The sequence below is a fragment of the Lates calcarifer genome, linkage group LG12 (genome assembly GCF_001640805.2).
Source record: "Lates calcarifer isolate ASB-BC8 linkage group LG12, TLL_Latcal_v3, whole genome shotgun sequence".
Taxonomy (NCBI): domain Eukaryota; kingdom Metazoa; phylum Chordata; class Actinopteri; family Centropomidae; genus Lates; species Lates calcarifer.
In genome coordinates this window covers 5,626,286-5,644,156 of record NC_066844.1, presented here as the reverse complement: position 1 = coordinate 5,644,156, position 17,871 = coordinate 5,626,286, and the positions used below count along the sequence as shown (strand labels likewise).

General features: G+C 39.2%; 1 protein-coding gene across 4 annotated transcripts in view; it reads right to left on the bottom strand.

Moving 5' to 3' along the window:
• The window catches only part of igsf21a (immunoglobin superfamily, member 21a), a 163,637-nt gene that overhangs the window by 62,493 nt on the left and 83,273 nt on the right, over nucleotides 1-17,871 (bottom strand). For all 4 annotated transcript variants that reach the window (XM_018679466.2, XM_018679485.2, XM_018679457.2 and 1 more), the window contains one exon: nucleotides 5,840-5,961. In XM_018679466.2, the coding sequence (XP_018534982.1) occupies nucleotides 5,840-5,961 (122 nt within the window). The remainder of the gene's footprint in view (nucleotides 1-5,839; nucleotides 5,962-17,871) is intronic.

The following is a 17,871-nucleotide window of genomic DNA, read 5'->3' as shown; positions in this document are numbered from 1 at the left end:
AAGACAAGACAGAGAAAAGAGCCCCAAGATAAGATAATTCAATGCATGTAAGTATTGCCAGAAGAAGGGGTGAGGAGGCCACAAAGAAACCCCCAACCACAGCATTTCTGAGTGGCTGCCTGCTTCTGAAGTCTCTACCAGTTTGACAGCAAGATATGTCCATCAGAATTAGGAGTAGGAAAAGAGGAAAGGTTGTACTCCTAACATTGAGGCTTCTGTTAAATATTAAGACTGGTGGAATTAATTTTTTAGCACCCCCTCTAATCTTTGATGTCATGCATTTCAGAGGTGCTAGTCCATTGAGAATCTGTTCACAAAAAGGGAACATGTGACTCAGAGTACTCAAACTCTTTTTTTCCTTTTACTGCTGCCTCTCATTCAGCAGTAAAGGGTCAGCTAATGTTTGAAATATTAATTACAATGAAATCACTATTTAAAAAACTGAAAAAAATAGTAATAATAGGAGTAGATTTTATGGGTAGATTTTTAAAAATGTGTCCCTGATCATTGCTCTGATTACAACTATAAATCAGAGCTAACATCAACTGTGCCATATAGTTAGAAGCATGTGATTTCACTGCAGTAAACAGCAGTTTTGAGAGCACTTAAACAAACTGTTTAGCAAACATTTATGAGTGCTTTGAGTCCTTCCCTTTGTAGCTTAAGTATAGTAGCACTGGATTTATCACTGCAGTGTCAGTGCATGATTTCAGCCTGCAGTCTGCCACATGCACTTCACATTTTACCAAACAATACCCTCCACATTTTCCCCTTACCCTTCTGGGTCCCTAAATCTCTCATGTTAAATAGCCTTATTCTCATACCCTCCTCTTTTATTATTTTTTCATGTTTCATTGTTAGCCTCTTAGATCATTTAGAAATTATATTGTCCTTTACTTTGTTTTGAAATTATGGACCTACTAAAACAGTGATTTATAAAAAGCTTAGCAATGAATATCAAAATGAATATCAGTACAGCTTAAATATGGTAAATAAGCAACCAAGTGAATAGGTAATTCAATAAAAAAGATGATTCCCAGCAAACCACATTAAACACACTACAATATCTCTCCTGTACACCAAAAAACAGCACATACACGGTGGAGATCGATAGCAATGGGCCCCCATGGAGGAGCAGCAAAAACAGCACACCGCAAAGAGAGATCGATTGTCCCCCAGGAGTTGCATCTGAAAGCTCTTTCCTGTTATGTAGGCCTTCCTCCAGAACCCCTCCTGCCTACAAATGCAAGCAAATGCAACTCCCGAGATGGAGAGTGAAAAAGAGCAGTCTTGACAGAGCAGTGTCTGATAGCTCATCCAGTCAATCTCTGCATCAAATTAACTAGCACATTGTCAGATACTCTTTTCTGGCCTGAAGCATTACGGGTGAGTGGGTCAGGACTGGCGACTCAAAGTCAGTATACACTCGATGGAAAGCAGAGACAAATTGCCTCGATGACGGGATGCAAAGAGAGGTGTGTAATCACCCATGTTTCCTTAAGGAATGAGCATGAAAGAAAATGATGAGGATAATGCTGTGATTCTCTGAGTGCCAAGGGAGGTGTGATTGGCTTTGCACTGGTTGGTTACATTATAGCAAGTGCTGATGTAGCTCATTTCTGTGTTTTCATCCACAAAGCTGTAGTTCTGTTGTTTGCTATCCTAAGCACTGCATTCATGGATTCAAATCCACACAAATGCAGAGCTCAGTGATAAAAAAAAAAAAATGGTAGAGAGCATAGAGATTTTACTGAAAGGAAAGTAAGGTCCAAAAAGAAACCACACAAAAAGTCTTTTCGCTGATTACAGTGGCCCCATTCAAGGTGCATTAAATATGTTATGTATAAATTATTATTCATTACCAATTTAAAAAGCAAAGAACTTATCATTTTGTAAGAATATTTATTATAACACATCCTCAAGTACTTCTTTCCAACACCACAGAAATAAATTTGGTGAGACAACCCATGAATATCTTTAAAAAGTGATTTGACATCATCCTAGTTTCACTGGAAACAATTTGCATCTGTATTTTGCCATTGTTTGCCAAATATAATCAAAATACTGTGGCAACCCACAAAAGTAAATACTCTCTTTTTCATGTGGAAAACCTCAGTGGACCCCACATTCCCCTTCAGTGTAAGATTGAAAGAGAAGATATCACAAGGAACATTTTTAATTCGCAACTGTAATCAAAATGAAATTGAAAAAGACATTCTTAACACAGGTTCCCCGAGGAAATATTTATCAATTACTGAAACACCTTACTGAGCTATGTTACCTCCTGGAGTTGCCAGCAAGGCTTGTCCATCAGATTTAGTGTGAAAGGTGAAATAAAAGATCACATCAGCAATTCTCCTATGAAATATTTAGACTGAATAAATCATTTTTTGATCAATTCAACCAGTCAGAATCCCTCAATAATATGAAGTACTCAAAAGGCAATTTGAAGGACACAGAGAATGTCAATTTACTCTATTTGACGGTTACTGTTAGACATTTGCATATGGACTTCTGGGACATGTCCCTTCCAGTGTCAAGTAACAACTGAATTTTCCATGCAGATTATTACTACTTTTCAATTTCAAATGGTCGGCGTCATTTTTATGTTGTGCTCAGTGACAGAATATTCAGTTGCTCCAGTGGGTTTGCGTGTTTTATCTACATAACTAACGTTAGCATTAACATCTTTACTTACCAAGAGCTTCAGCCATCGTTGTGTTTGCAAGAGGTTAGGACACGGCTTCTGGACAGCGCTACTTCTTCATCCTCTCATGTTGGATTGAGACTGGGCTGACTGGACGCTACCGTGACTCACTATGGCTAAGGTGCGGGGCTAGCTGGTTAGCATGCTAGCTTCAGTAGAACAACATAAATGGAAATAGAAGCAAAACGAGTGAACACTGGGAATGCTTTCCACCGCTAAAGACTGCTCTCAGCTAGTAAAGGAATTATGTTTGTTGTTGAACTCCCTACATTTCTTGTAGCCGACATTTGCTAGTACCTGTCCCTGCTACTGCTTGAGTAGAGAGCATAAACCTTATGTAAAGACTTTACCAGTTTGTGCTAGCTTAAAGCCTCGTGCGAGAGGCGTGGTTGTGACTTATCACCCCTGACCTTGGCCCTCTCTGATTGGTTAGAGTACATCTGTCTGTTGCCCGGCTGTTCTATGAGTCTGGGTCAAAGAGGCCTTTGACAGATTATCTCCACATTAAAGTATGCCTTGAACCAGGTTTCAACTAAAAATATTATAAAGTTACTACAATACAAGTGATTAATCAGATTTATATGGGGGATTACAAACATCATTAACATGCAAAATAGGCATAGCACACTCAACTGATGCTATGATGAAAATGCTACAGAGATGGCAGAGCACAGGCAGGTGGAGGAGATTAGTTTCACTCGTATAGTTAGCCCTCATACATATGATAGGTTGTTTGTCAATGCCTTGCAAAACTATCCACTTAAATGTTACTAAAATAAATCATACATTTTCGCTATTCCTTGTTTAACAATGGAAAAGGCAAGGACATGCTTAAAAGAAACCATTGTTGACTGTCAGCAGGAGACAGAATGTGAGCTGCAGTCTCTGGTGTCAACATTAGAAATATTTTATGCCCCACCATCCACCACAAGCTTCTCCCATAAGAAGTTTTGCTGCAACATCACACTGCTGCCAGAGGCTGCTTGTCAGGAAATGTAACTATAGGTCATTTTAAATCTGAGCCAAAGGCTGATTCTGTGTGCACATGTGAGAGAGCAAGGAAGAGAAAATTAACACGAAGACATATCAAGAAGTTAAAAACAACTTTAAGTAAGACCTTGGTATGCTACTTTTATCTTCTGTGATAAATTTAGGATCCTTCAGAGGATAAAAATGCAGACTCCTGCTCTCATGATTTTCCTTGAATATTAGAGGTCCTTAAAATTTCAAGTGTCATCAGCCACATGGAACATCTGTCATTTTTCTTACAAGACTAATCTATACACTGGTACTTGGATATAGAGAAAGTAACATCTGCCTCCATTCTTTGAAAGATTATGACTAATAGCTGTCAAAGACAGACAAGACTAGGCAATCTTAGATGAAGTCAATATCAGTGTCACTTCTGAAACTGTCTAATAATTGAAAGACGGTGATATACGGAGAAAAAAATCACCTCCATTATTGTTACTGTATTATAGCACAATAATTACATATTGCTGGAAGAAAAAGTATTCGACAAAGAGGAAAAAAGGAAAAGCTAAAAATATAGTTCTACCAAAACGCTCTGAGTTTATAAAAGATACAGAATACTGAGGCATTCATTTTGGTCGTACAAGTGGATTTGTCAGACTGCTAAGGCTTTGTGAAGAAGATTTAGCATTCTCAGGTGGAAATAGGAGATTATAGCGAGTAAAAATTCAGCTTTTTGCATTTCTTAGTAGTGTTGAGCTTCTCTGTTACACCATGAAAGTGGGACTGTGACCAGTCAGAAGGAATTTTTTTTTTTTTCTTGACGGGAAGAATAGTGTGGCTGTGGCAGGAGTCCACATTTCTCTCTGGTTGACTAACACAGGCTAAGCATTCTGATACAGATACGGATACAGGTCAGTGCAGGTAGTTTCCAACTGTTTCTGATGCTGGCTCATTTGAAATCCTTCCCCCCCTTCGGTGTGTTGTATTAGACTTTCTCTCACTTCCACTCTCTGTATATATATATGTGTGTGTGGGTGTCCAGGCGTGGGGGGTTATGTTTTCTGTTTTTGTGTGCATTCATGTTTCCATGTCTGTGAGCATGTAAGTGTGTACACCATTCCATTGTGATGATGCCTACTCCCCCATAGGGATAGTAGCATCGTCCAGATAAATCATCCTCAGCTGGGCAGCCACATCACACATGAGAAAAGAGAGGGAGAGAAAAATACAAAGAGGTAGGAATGTACATGAGCTGAATAAAAAAACAAAAAACAAAAAAACAGGGCAAATATAAGATGAAAGGGAATGATGAAAGTAGGATCATTACAAAAGGATGCAAAGTGTGCAGCATTCCAGTTTTAAATGAAGTCATAGGTGCGATGTATGGCCAGCACTTTCTTTGTTGTGTTGTACATTCATAGAGGGATATCTGCAGTAGGAGGAGCACCAGAGCAGAGGGAGCAAGAAATGAAGAGAAGGGGCAGACAGCTGCCAGCCATATTGTTGGGGCCTGGGGTATAAGAAGACAGTCCCCAGGATGCCTTAAACATGTAATCAAGCCAACCAGAGCCAGATGACTCCCCCTCCTTCTACTCTTTCTCCATTTACTCTCTCTCTCTCTGTAAAACCTGTCAATGCATACATAGTGGGGCTGTGTATGCACTGGATCACACAGGAGTGATGGGTGAGGCAATCCTCTGCATGTTCACCTCCATGATAATGTGCCTACGCTAGGCAGTGTTACCTGGGAAATATGCACCACTGCAGCTGAAATAAGGACCAGCCTGGCCAGATGTTGGCTAAATCTTTAACACTGAACTCTTTATCCTAAGCAGGGTTGCTGATTAGAGTTCGCCAATGCCTCCTGTCCTCATGTAATAATGCACTGACCCCTTCGCCTGGTCACCCCAGTTTGGCCTGTTCTGACCAACAGCAGATGGCTGGGAATGAAGTAGTGTTGCACTGAACAGGAGTTCATCTCAGTGCATTTACTATCAGAGCATCAACAAGCAGTTTGATGATACAATGAGTTTTAGAGTTTTGCAAATACCCATTGCTGCCAATGGAGCAAAAGCAGAGCTGGTAATACATGCAAAAAAGAGTTAAACAAGTAAGTAGTCTTATTTTAAATTAAAGTTAATTGATTTTAAGGCTCACCGGACAGTTGATTGGTACACAAGGTCTTCGCGTCTGCGGTAATCCTCCATGTGAGAGTAATTGGTATTAAACATAGCATCATAGGTGAAGATTTTCTGCTTGATGGTTCCTCCATCTGTGACCTGTGAAGCAAAAAGAGAGAGCCTTAATAATTCCTCTAATGATGGATGGGACAGGGCCCACCTTTCTGCCCCTGGAGTTTCTCCTACACATAAACTGTTGCCCCGTGGCCTGGAGTGTAGATAGTACTCCTGCCTGCAATTACCTCGTTGATTCATTTGCAGCCATGATAAACTCATTCCTTATGATGCCTAAAAGCAAGGGACTGAAAACCTGCTGACACCATAACATCAGCGAGACAGTCTCTTAGACAGCTGCTGGTATGTGTTCGTGCACATGGTTAAGTCTTAATGAAGACTGACACAGTACGGTGTTCTGTATGTGTCAAGCAGTCTGCTCTCTGCAGAGGTAATGGCTTGTGATGAGATACTGCAGAGGTAGGGGGATAGAATATTCAAAACACTGGTCTCATCTTTTTTTTCTGGGCATGGTAGATGATGGAATAGTTCTTTCCTTACTAATATTCACAGGAGTGTTAAAGTCACTTAGCATTTGAATGACTGTGATTTCTTCTCTCCTCAGAAGCCACAGACAGCCATAAAGGAATAAGGGTGACAGGATTTTAATGGAGCCAGTAATGCTGCTTTGAAGATGGAAATTGTTGGTGGGCTAGGGATCCTTCTTCCGTTTGCCGGTGAAGATGCTATCTATCTGATCCAATCCAATCCCTTCAGCGAGGTAAACAACGTCAAAGCATTTCATGATGAATCTTTATAATGTATAATATATACATGGCCTCATGAAGACAAAGGTAAATTGTATTTATATGAGTAAACAATTGTTCTCTGTGAACATGAGGTAAGTTGTATAACCTCCTGTCTCTAGAGTAAGCACACTGCCTCAGGCTTAGTTTGCTAAGTGGTGCTGCACAGGGATTTGACAGCACTCAAACAACTAAAAGCAGGAGTGTGAAAATAAATTACCTTTGTCACCTGTAACTAATAAGAAGGAGGCTTTGGAATATTTTTACAGATTTAAAATATTAAAGGTCAAGATGCTTGCTTGCAGGACTTTTTTTTCTTTTACAGCATTCCTCCACTTGAGCATATGATTTTAGACTTTTGTGACACCATTTGGCTGTGAAAAGTTTTGGCACCCTTGTCAAGGACCTAAGAGTATCGTGGCCATCTGCTCATTTTTAATATCAGTTCAGGGGTGTAGACACCGAGCAATGATGTGGCTTCGTTTTGAGCTACAGGGAGAGGCAACAGGAAAAGGTCAGTCTCTAAAAGCAAAGCCATGTTTGAAAATTGTGCTTTCCAACCATCCAGACTTGTGCCACCATTGCAGTTACAGTATTGGACCTTTTAAAAACATCACCATAGGGAGTCAAGAGACATTTCTGTCTGACATTGCTGTATGACACCTTATGTGAAAACTCTTCTACAGATCTTAAAAAGAATACCACCCTCAACTTTCTTGATGTATGATACCTATATGTGAAACTGAGAGGCAGCACATTTTTACCAGATTCATAATGAGACATCACCGAGACATAAAGTGATATACGTTACAGATTAGACAAGTCTGAGGCAAGCATTTATAAAGATAAATTATGCAGCAAAACTGTCAGTGAAACTGGAATGGTTCATTTCCTGTTATTTGCCTCTATCCCTCTCAATTTTACACAGGAATATTGCCTGGGCAAGCATTTGTGAGACTAAATAAAATACTGTACATTTCCATTCTACAAAAGGATTTTCCTCATTTCTATTTGCAATCTTCTGCTTATGTCCCTGTCAGTCTCAGAATAATTTGTTACCATTAAGTGTAAACAACTAAAGTCAGACAAGAAGAAAATAATTTTTTATTGATGCTCATTATTTCATTGCTTGTTTGTTTGGAGCAAACCAAAATCTTTCACTAGAACAGCTACCTCAAGTCAAATTTAGTTTTAGGCTTATGCATCATGAAGATGTAAGCAGCTGTTAAAATTTTAATTCTCACATTTAGCATTAGCATACCAGGGTTTTTGGGAGCAGTATTAATCAATAAATGCAACACAGAGAACCACATCAAACTAGGATAATCAGAAAAACAGACAGAAAAATAATTTGCTGCATTTTTGCACCAGGACAGCCAGCACAAAATGATGCATGTATACAGTATGCGCATGTGTTGTTAAGTATGTATTCAGCGAATCATCAGTAGCCCTTCAAGTGACCTAAAGCAGCCATTGAAGTGTCCCACCCTCAGGCAACTGTGGCTGTGAACAACCGACCGTGTGACTTTACACGTGGCACTGACACATTTCATCAGTTCTGGGTTGACAGCTCAACAACATTTTAGCTTGTTAGCAGCTATCGGTAACTCACTTTGTTAGCATGGATCATCAACATGCTCATACATTCAATATAAGTATATCCAGTATGTCTAATTATTCTTCAGTCATATGCAAAAATTACATTTAGGGGGGTTGTTAGCATGCTGTGAGTAGGCTAAAAATAGAAAAGAAGAACAATAATGTTTAGACATTAAAGCACAAGGGCAAATTCTTCAATGAGCATTTTAAAAAGGGCCAGCACAGATTCTCCTAAGCTTTGTACTACAATCACATCACTTCTGTTGGAGCTACAGTACATCTCTGACTTGGCACTAGCATGATGGCCTGAAGGTAGCTGTTGAAAATCCTTATGTGGATGTTGGTCTCAGTTGACACAGACCTTCCATAGGACTGACCTGCTGTATGTGTTTGTGAGCTAAACTAAATCCAATGACCTTGCCACAATGATAGCTTTTATATTATTGTAGCAGATACCTTGGATGCTCAGTTTCCAGGATATATCCTTCTATTCATGGTAAGTGAAACCCGCTCCAATGACAGAAAGAGAACTGGAGAGTTGGTGTGTGCTGCAATAACTTTAGCTAGCAGAGCTGAAAAAAGGCAAAGCATTCCACCGACAGCAACTCAAACACCATTACCACAATGCAGGAGAAATAGACGTCAGTGTCTAATTGCAAAGCGGTCTCCTGGAAGTGCAGTGGAAAAACACCACAGCAATGAAGAAGAATTGAAAAAAGACACAAGTGCTTGTGGATTATCTCTTCAAAGGGGATTCTATATTTATTATTTGTGGCTTTTCTCTGATTTCATTAGTTTAATCATTAGTTCCAATTAGATGCAAAGACAAACCCAAGCCTGCCTGTGACATTCACATTATCAGTATTTCAAAGTCACTTATTTTCCATCTAAGCAAGTGATAATACATTTCCATTTAAGCTATTATGGCATAAGGGAGAATTACGCTTATGAGCAAGTGCCAGCCTACAAAACCCATGCAAGAAAGCTCACCTCACCTTTATTCAAACACACTGCAGTTGACTTTAGAGTTACAAGGCTTCATTAGCTGATTTTCTGTTGGCCTTAAAAGTACTGAGAGGAGTTGGAGACACCTTTAGCAATCTCCTCTTTCACAGTCCATCTAATCCAACAAGCATTACAATTGCTTCTGTCCTCTCCCTGAAAAATCTGGTGGATAACACAGGTGTCAGATTTCTGGTTGTGTGGAAGTCCTATGAACCACAGAGGAGATTTCAAACTCAGACAGGTCATCTCTGTGGCATCCTCTCTTTATCTATCCCTTCTTAATGATTTCACCTCTTAATTAAGACTGACTCGTAAACCCTTGTGTAATAAATCTGAAAAACTCTGCACATCAGTGGATGTCTGCATATCCCCACATGGGGACCTATTTTGTGGTATAAATGACTGACTATGGAAGGAATAGAAGAGTGAGAGGGGAGAGACTGGGAGGGGAAAAAGAGAACCAAACTGTGCCAAAATGGCTGTACAAGAGGGAGGGCAAAAGGGAGATGAATATTCTTTGATTGCAGAAAAGCACCATTGGGGAAGCAAAGCTTTGCTACAACTGCTTTGTTGAATCCAGGCCATGCAATGCATATGAAGCACAGAGGCACCAAACCTCTCCAACACTTGGCCATCTGGAGATATGAAAAGACAGGCACGGGTTGTGGAGAGTCAGCTACCCCTCCCTTGTCTGAATTGTGACAGATAGTGGGTATTGGCTGAGGGAACCGCCATCAGGCAAAAGAAGAGTCCACGACAGATAGCTGACAATGGGGCGAGTTTGAAGGTGCTCAAAACAGGAACCTGTGCCTCTTCTGAGATGTGATAACGCCAAGATCCCTCCAGACGGAGGGTGCCCTGTATCCTTTCTGGCCAGCCAGCTGAGCTGACTCTCTAATGATGTTGCCTATCATTGGGGTCAGATTAGGACTGGGTCTCAGGGGTTAACCAAAGCCCTCCTCCTGCTGCCTGTCTGGGGTGGGCCTATTTATAGGCTGCAGCTGCATCAGCAGCCACTGGAGGAAATTCAGCTAACACACTGCAGGCCAACTGTGAGAGATTCAACCTGAATCCTGCTTCATAATTTCAGGCAGTAGTCAGAAAATCACTACAGAGTCTTTTTTATCATATTTTTCGAGCTAGTTAGGATGAGAGATGAAATACATGTAATTTCTGGAGATATTCTAATCTCCAAATACAAAGATATTGAGGACCTCATGGAATTAATGTTATGCAAAGATAGGGTTCACTCATAAGACTCCATGTTCTTCACATGGTGTCTTATAAGTAGATGATAATGGTTTTCAAGAAATGTCAATTCATTTTATTCACATTTCTTTGTGATCTGAATCTGTAAGTCTTACTTCCAGAAGATGGACAGCAGCATGGCTCTCAAATAATGTCATAATGAGATTAATTCCCTTTCAGTCCCTCATTTAAAGACTTAGACAAGCAGCAACAAAAGACATGATCAGAGCATTGTCATGAACTGGCTTGGCACTTTCCTTCATATCCGTGCTAATTTGCCTAATATTATTATTTAACAAAGTGTCTTTCTGAGAGAGGGCAAAGGCATTGGAAGACATTGTCTTACTTGTAAAATTGGTATAATTGCTGTACTCAAGAACAAAATTCATAAAAATCCAGACCTTTCTGTATGTTCCTGGGGGTAGGATGGTCTAATGTCTACTTTTGTACCTGTGAAACACTGTAACAAGGATTTTATTATAATATTTTAATTAACCACTTGTAATATCTTTTCTTCCATTTTGAATTGTAAGGTCTGATGAAACTCAAGAGACATATCCTGTGAACAATAACATGTGTTCAATATTTTGTGTTCAATATTTTGATTAATATACATAGATAATATAATAACATAATACAACAAAAAAAAAAACAAAACAAAAAAAAACAAAACAACAACAAAACAAAAAACATTACAATATTTGGAACATAAATTGAGAGATGATAGACACTAGGTAGTAAAGCACAGTGCCTTTCCATAAAGGCACAGAAAGCTACTGTACCTCTGAGCCTTTGAGCCACTGCAACAAACAGGTAGACAACACCACTGAACGCTGAGAGGTACGCTACATGTGAGGTAAGGGAGTGCTAACGTACAACAATAATGCACAATGCCCCAGTGAGGTAAGAGATGAAATTCCCTGCCATTGCTTTTATGGAGCACAAAGCATGATATACTGGTGACAATACAGACCAAAGTGTTACAAAAGTGTTGTACCTAAAAAAGCGTAATAAACCAAACAAAATACGATGCAGCAGGATAAAAGTGCATCGTGTATTAACTTTATTAGCCTGCAGCACTTAGAGCTGCCAAGTATAACTAGGGGGAATGCTGAGGTGTTGATATGGCATGCCTGCTGACTGAGGAGGTCCATAAGTAATGGCTCTGTCTGTGGATGTGCTGTGTAATGCTGATCGTCATTCAGTGACCAGATCTAGCGTGCAGCATTGGTGGCCCTTCCTCTTAACCTGTGCATTTACAGCTCTGCATGCTGTGCTCCCATACTGGCTGCTGAGTGACAGAGGACTTGGTTAAAGGGATTTCATGCTTCAAATGACAGATTCCTCCCCTCCCTCTGTCTGTCACTGCTCTCAGTGGGGAACTGCAGCTAATACAAGCTGGTAGCTCAGTGATGATGCAAACACGTACAGTACCTTTGATGCTCATCATGCAATATCATGTTAATTTAAGTGGGGGAATGAGGAGTTTAGCGAAAATTGGTTCAAAACATGTGACAGGAATTCAGAACATTCAGTGTGATTTTGGGACATTTATAAGAGAGATAGACTTGCCAAGACTGGTTCATGGAAATGCTATGATCATCTCTTTTCGTACTTCCTGTAAAATCAAGCAGTAATCGACTGCTATTTTTCCCCAAAGTATATTGTTACTCTATACTCACAGCACTTGTCACTTGGTATTAAGTTAAAGCAAATCTGTTATGAGAAAGCAAATCTGTATATGATAATTTTAGATTCAGTGGCAATGTTTACCAATCAGGAGGTTTTGTGTATCTATATGGGGATCTTCAATATGACAAGTTTTCAATCAGCTCCATTGACTACATGCACACACAAACTTAAGAGGGACAGCATCATTACAGTAGATTTTTCCTCTAGCCTGCTATTGGTGTCACATGTTCCTGCTCTGCTGTCAGGCATTTTCATTCCAATATTACAGAGTACAAACAGGTTGTGATTGGCTGCTGCTGGAACTGCCAGATTACATACAAGGATTAGAGCTGGGCTTCATGAAAACGGTGCCACCGACAGGAACAGACCAGCTGCATTCAGTTGCACCCTGGAGGTAGTAGGGTGAGGGTCAGGCAGAGCCAGGGTATAAATTCAGGCAGTTAAGCGTTATGCAAGCGTGTTATCTAAAACTATCTGAGACAAGGCCATCCAGAGATGGTTATTATGGCTGTCATTCTAAGGGAGATAGGCTATCTGTGGGCTACCAGTGAGGACGTGACATGGTGAGGAGGTGATGAGATCAAAGCAGGTCAAACTTGTTGGAGGCCACTAATATGTAGCACATTGGTTATTATATAGTTACTATATATATCAAGGCAGCATTGCCTCAGCTATAGTTAATCACATTTGTTGTAATAAAAAGGAAACTTCTATCAGAAAAGGCTCAAGTTTAATAAAATCCATGCATCACTGGCATAGCACCTGTTCCCATTCCAAGAGTGGCTTTGGAAAATCAGAGTAAGGAATCACTCATCTACCTCAACAATTACCACTGAGCTGCCCTCAAGCAAAGCACTTCTAACCAAATTGCTCAGTGAAGCTGATTAACTAACAATAGAAATCTGGTTGTTCTGGGCAGCTCTCTGTAAATGCTAACCATTTTAGAAGTACCATGGGTGCTAACGATTGCACAGCTGAAGAGGACTACTCATGCACAGGAAATGCCACCTGCTGATAAATTAAGAAGCAGATTTTTTTTTTTGCCCCACTCTGTGAGGACAACCATGGTTATGTGTCGAAGACAAGAATTTAGGAGTTTGTCTTTATTAGAGCAGGATTTTTTCAAATACAACACAAATAAAAGATAACCGAATAGAAAAATAATATGCATCTGCAGAAAAGTAGGTATTCAACCTGAAACTGAATAAAGCATCCAGTCATTGAAATCTTTACAGGCAGAAGTACAAGAAAGGATTGCATAACTTCAGCAATTAGTGGCACATTATGTAATATAGCGACTTCAACCACATATCAAAGAGTTCCATCAAGGACAGCCAGGTAATGAGATGCTGCACTGGGGGAAGAACATCATTGTGGGCACTTGTCCTTAATCTGTTTGATCAATGTGCATTAAGTGACTCCACGTTCACACCTTCCTTTGACAATGTCTTTATTCAGACAGCTAGCAGGCTGTCAGAGCCTGAACAAGTGCTGTAGGACAAAGAAGGAGAAATGAGGAGAAACTTGGAGTTGCATGGATGAGAGAAAACAGAGTAGAATATTAAAACAATTGCCCCTTGTACAAGCCACTGAAAATATTTAAATTTGATAAATAATTATGAAAATATGTATTTCATTTACTAAAGGAAGTGTGTTGTATAATTTAAAAAGGAATTAAGGCATCACTATCTTCAGCTGTTAAAGCATATCATATGTTCTGGTCATAACCATCAGTTTGCTTGCTTTGTATTTTCCAACTAGTGATTTCTGCACCCCCTTTGCTTTTTCCTCCAAACCTCTGTGTGTGCCCATTCACAGCCTGAACCAGATAAGTAGTGTCACCTTATTTACTTTTCGTTGAATAAAGGCACAGAGGTTTGTCTTTGGTTTAGATGGTGCTAAAACAAAGCTGTGTGCTTGCTCATGGTGGGTATTGTTGAGTCTCTCTCTGTAAATATAATATAAAGAGTACAGTATAGAACTGGTCTATATGAAAAGATAATTTTTGTTGTGATTCAGTGTGACCACAGTCAACAGGCACCTAAATACAGATCTGCAGTACAGCCTCTACGTCTAAAAAGTCTCTTCTACTCTACATTCATTCTGTTCCATTTGTTCATTTCCCACCCTTTCCTCCACTCTCAGAGCTGCTGTTTTCACCGTGTGAATCACTGTTTAGCCCATCTGACCTCCAGGCTACTGCAACCTTACTTCACCCTGAACCACTTCATCCTTTTTACTGTACATGCATGCTGCTTCATATGCAAATTACAAAACAATTACCAATAAGGATGACTGCACTCAACTCTGACAATGTATGTGTCAAAATCTTTATAATTTAGAAGCAAGAAATGCAAGCTATGTGGCAGCGTGTAATTAAGTGGCTGCGTATGTGAGTTATGGATGTTAAATTCTGGGTTGATGTTAGTTTGAAGTTTAGAGAAGTGGAATGAGTAACACTGTCCCCTGTCGGAGCAACTTACATTGAAATGAACACATAATTGCTGAGTGGAAGTTGTCAGTGGTCATCAGTAACTCTAGCAGTAGTGTACAGCTAATAAATGGGGATTGTGTGTGTGTGTGTGTGTGTGTGTGTGTGTGTTGTGTGTGTGTGTGTGTGTGACTTCCCCCAGGCAATATATGCACATGTCTATGTGTTATTGGTTAACAATCTGGTTATAAGAATGCTGCTGTGCCACTGTTAAAACTGCACAACAATAAACACACATAACATGCCAGCACAAGTGTGACTGGCTACTATATTGTTAAAGGAAGGTCTAGAGAAATAAAAATAAAATAAAATTCTTATTTCATTAAGTAACTAATGATGCAGTTTCGTCCACCAAACCTATGTCCAACAGCATTTTTGTTTTTATTATTGTTTTATTCTTCACATCACAGATGGGTTTTGCCTCACAAGGGCACACAAGTTGGAAAACAGATGGTCCTAAAAGACATCATGGTCACAGTGGACGTAACGAGTCTGCATATGTTTGCAGCTTCACAGTTCTCTCTTCCTCCCTCCATTTTTTTTTTATTCCTTATCCTCCAGATTACTGGAGCCACCATCTGCATCTGCTGGTTGATGGATATATGGGGAGTATTATTCAACGCATAAATCATAAAGCAGGTCGTGAGCACAAAACAGAATGCTGAATTTGGCGGAATGCTAAAATAGACAAAAGGTTTTTGTTTTCTTCATAAATTTTATGAGTGAGTTTATTATGATAAAGCATTTTCTGTCTTCATACTGTGAGAAAATTTATCACTGGAACAGTCCTCTGACAGAAATTGGCTGAAAGCAGAAATTCAGATTGGGATTACTGTGCAGGACAAATTTAAAAGGTTAAAGCAACATCCCACTGAATGATTGATTTCATCCACAGACAAACACAACGTCAGCATTACTCTATGTATGAAAAAGAATTTCAGAAATTTTGTTTAATGTTGTTTTGTATATGATGTGATTTGTTCATCTGAGTGATGAAGTGTTCAGACATGCAGGTTACAAGGGATTCATGTAGATATTTGGACTGAAGCCTTTAAATTTTCCATGCAAATCCTACAGAATATATATTTGAGTTGGGTCGAAGCATTTATCTGCCTGTACAGTACACGGCGTAGGGCTCATTTCATGCTTAAATACAAATTTCTAATCCTTAATGTGGCATGGGCCCTTTTTCCATTTTAATAAGACATGCTTGAGTTAAACTGCGGGAGCAGACAGTGGCTCATATTATTTACTCCTAATGCTTGTTTCCAGGGTGACTTTGTCTCCTCATTCAACTACAATAAGTACTGAAGAACAAAAATTCTAATTTAATATCAAATGCTTCTGTTTTTCTCATGTACTCTACACGACTAATCTCATGTTCCAGTTCTTTATCTTTTTGTCTTGATGTCTCTACAGTACAGACAGGATTTGATGCCTTTATCCTACTCAGACTCCAAATTTACAACCCAACTTAAATGCAACACCTAGGGGGACATGATGACACAACATTAATTAAGCACCAAAACACTTTTAATATTGGTATATTATGAGCACAAAACTTCTTTCCAAACATCTGCTTGTACTGCCTCCAGTGACTTGTGTTGATTTATGGTATTTAAAACAACACATCTTTAATTATAGTAAAACTATTCACTCTGTGATACTTTTACAACCTCTAATCCTTCCAGTTTATGTCCACTCTAGTAGAGGGGAAAAGCGCCAAAACACAGTGTCTTACTTGGAGATAAGAGCTTTCCACTTCACAAATGGTGACCTGATGATTCTCAAATCAGGTGCTAATTAGCAACACTGGCAATGAGTAGAAGGCAGTCAAAGTACAGAAAAAACCCTGGAGATGATTATTTTAGCCAAATCCAAATAAGGAAATTTACACTTTACCCCCCTGTTTTATCTGTTACACAGTTACCTCACATCACTGTGAGACAGTTTTGTTGAAATGAATCTCATGGCGACCAGATGTTTTATATGATATAGCTGCGATCTAGGTTAGTACAACAATGCCACTAGGGTATGGTAAATATATCCTGCACATGCAAAACAGCAACACACTGATTGGAGGATAATAAATCCAATCTTAACATTACCTCAATATAAAGAAAAGGTCGAATGGCAGAGTAGTTCAGGAAATTAAATATAATGTGTCTGTTAGCAGGAACATCATGCACTCACAGCAGAAACCAATCAAGTGCTATAAATGAATCAGTGCTATATGTCAACATATAATGCGCACACACACGCAAGTGTTCATACTAACATAAACACAGACACACATTTGAGCCTGAGATAAATCTCTCAAGCCATTTAAATGAAGAGTTATTGCTCATAGCAAAATATTATTAGCAGTAATAATTATAATATAAAATTATTCCCCTGTGGGAATGTTGACACCAGCTAGGTTGACATAAAAGCGTCTCCAATGTGATAACTGCTTTCCGAAGTATCACATCCAGTTCTGCATTTCCCTGGTGTGGTGTCAAACACCAGAGAGGTAGTGGTCTGATTATAAGTTGCTCCAAGGGTGAGATATCTAGCCCTCTGGGCAAAAAAAACATAAATAAATTAAAATCAAAATAAAAACTCCTCTGGCTTCTTGCTAGTGTGGACAGTTTGTGAGTATGATAGTCAGGGTTTCTGTGTCTTGTGCAAGACTACTTAACAAGGTAAATTGTGTGACTTGTGATGCCTTTACACCACCAAACAAGGTCTTCTTGTGATCCATCATCACTGCTTATGCTTAACCACGTGAACTTAAGAGTGATTTCCATCCCTGTTCTGAACAAATGTCAGAGGCTTGAAGAGGTAAAATTATCAAGTAAATTCACAAGAAAAAAGCAAAGTTAGAGGAATGTCTGAAAAATAAGTACAATTTTAATCTTTTTTGGGGGTGGGGGTGGTGGATGGATGATACATGTCACAGTGATGCAAAAATCCTCTATTGTCATAAAGAAATGGCAGCCTTATACAACCAGAGATATTAAAGGAATAGAAACATTATAATACATGATACTGCAAGACCTGTTGAAGGTTGTAGAAATCACATTAAGTCATTTAATGTCATACAAAATATAATCAAATTATCCTGTCATTTATCCCAACACACTGTACCATAAAGTACAATATAAACATACATATAAAGTTCAGCCTCATTTT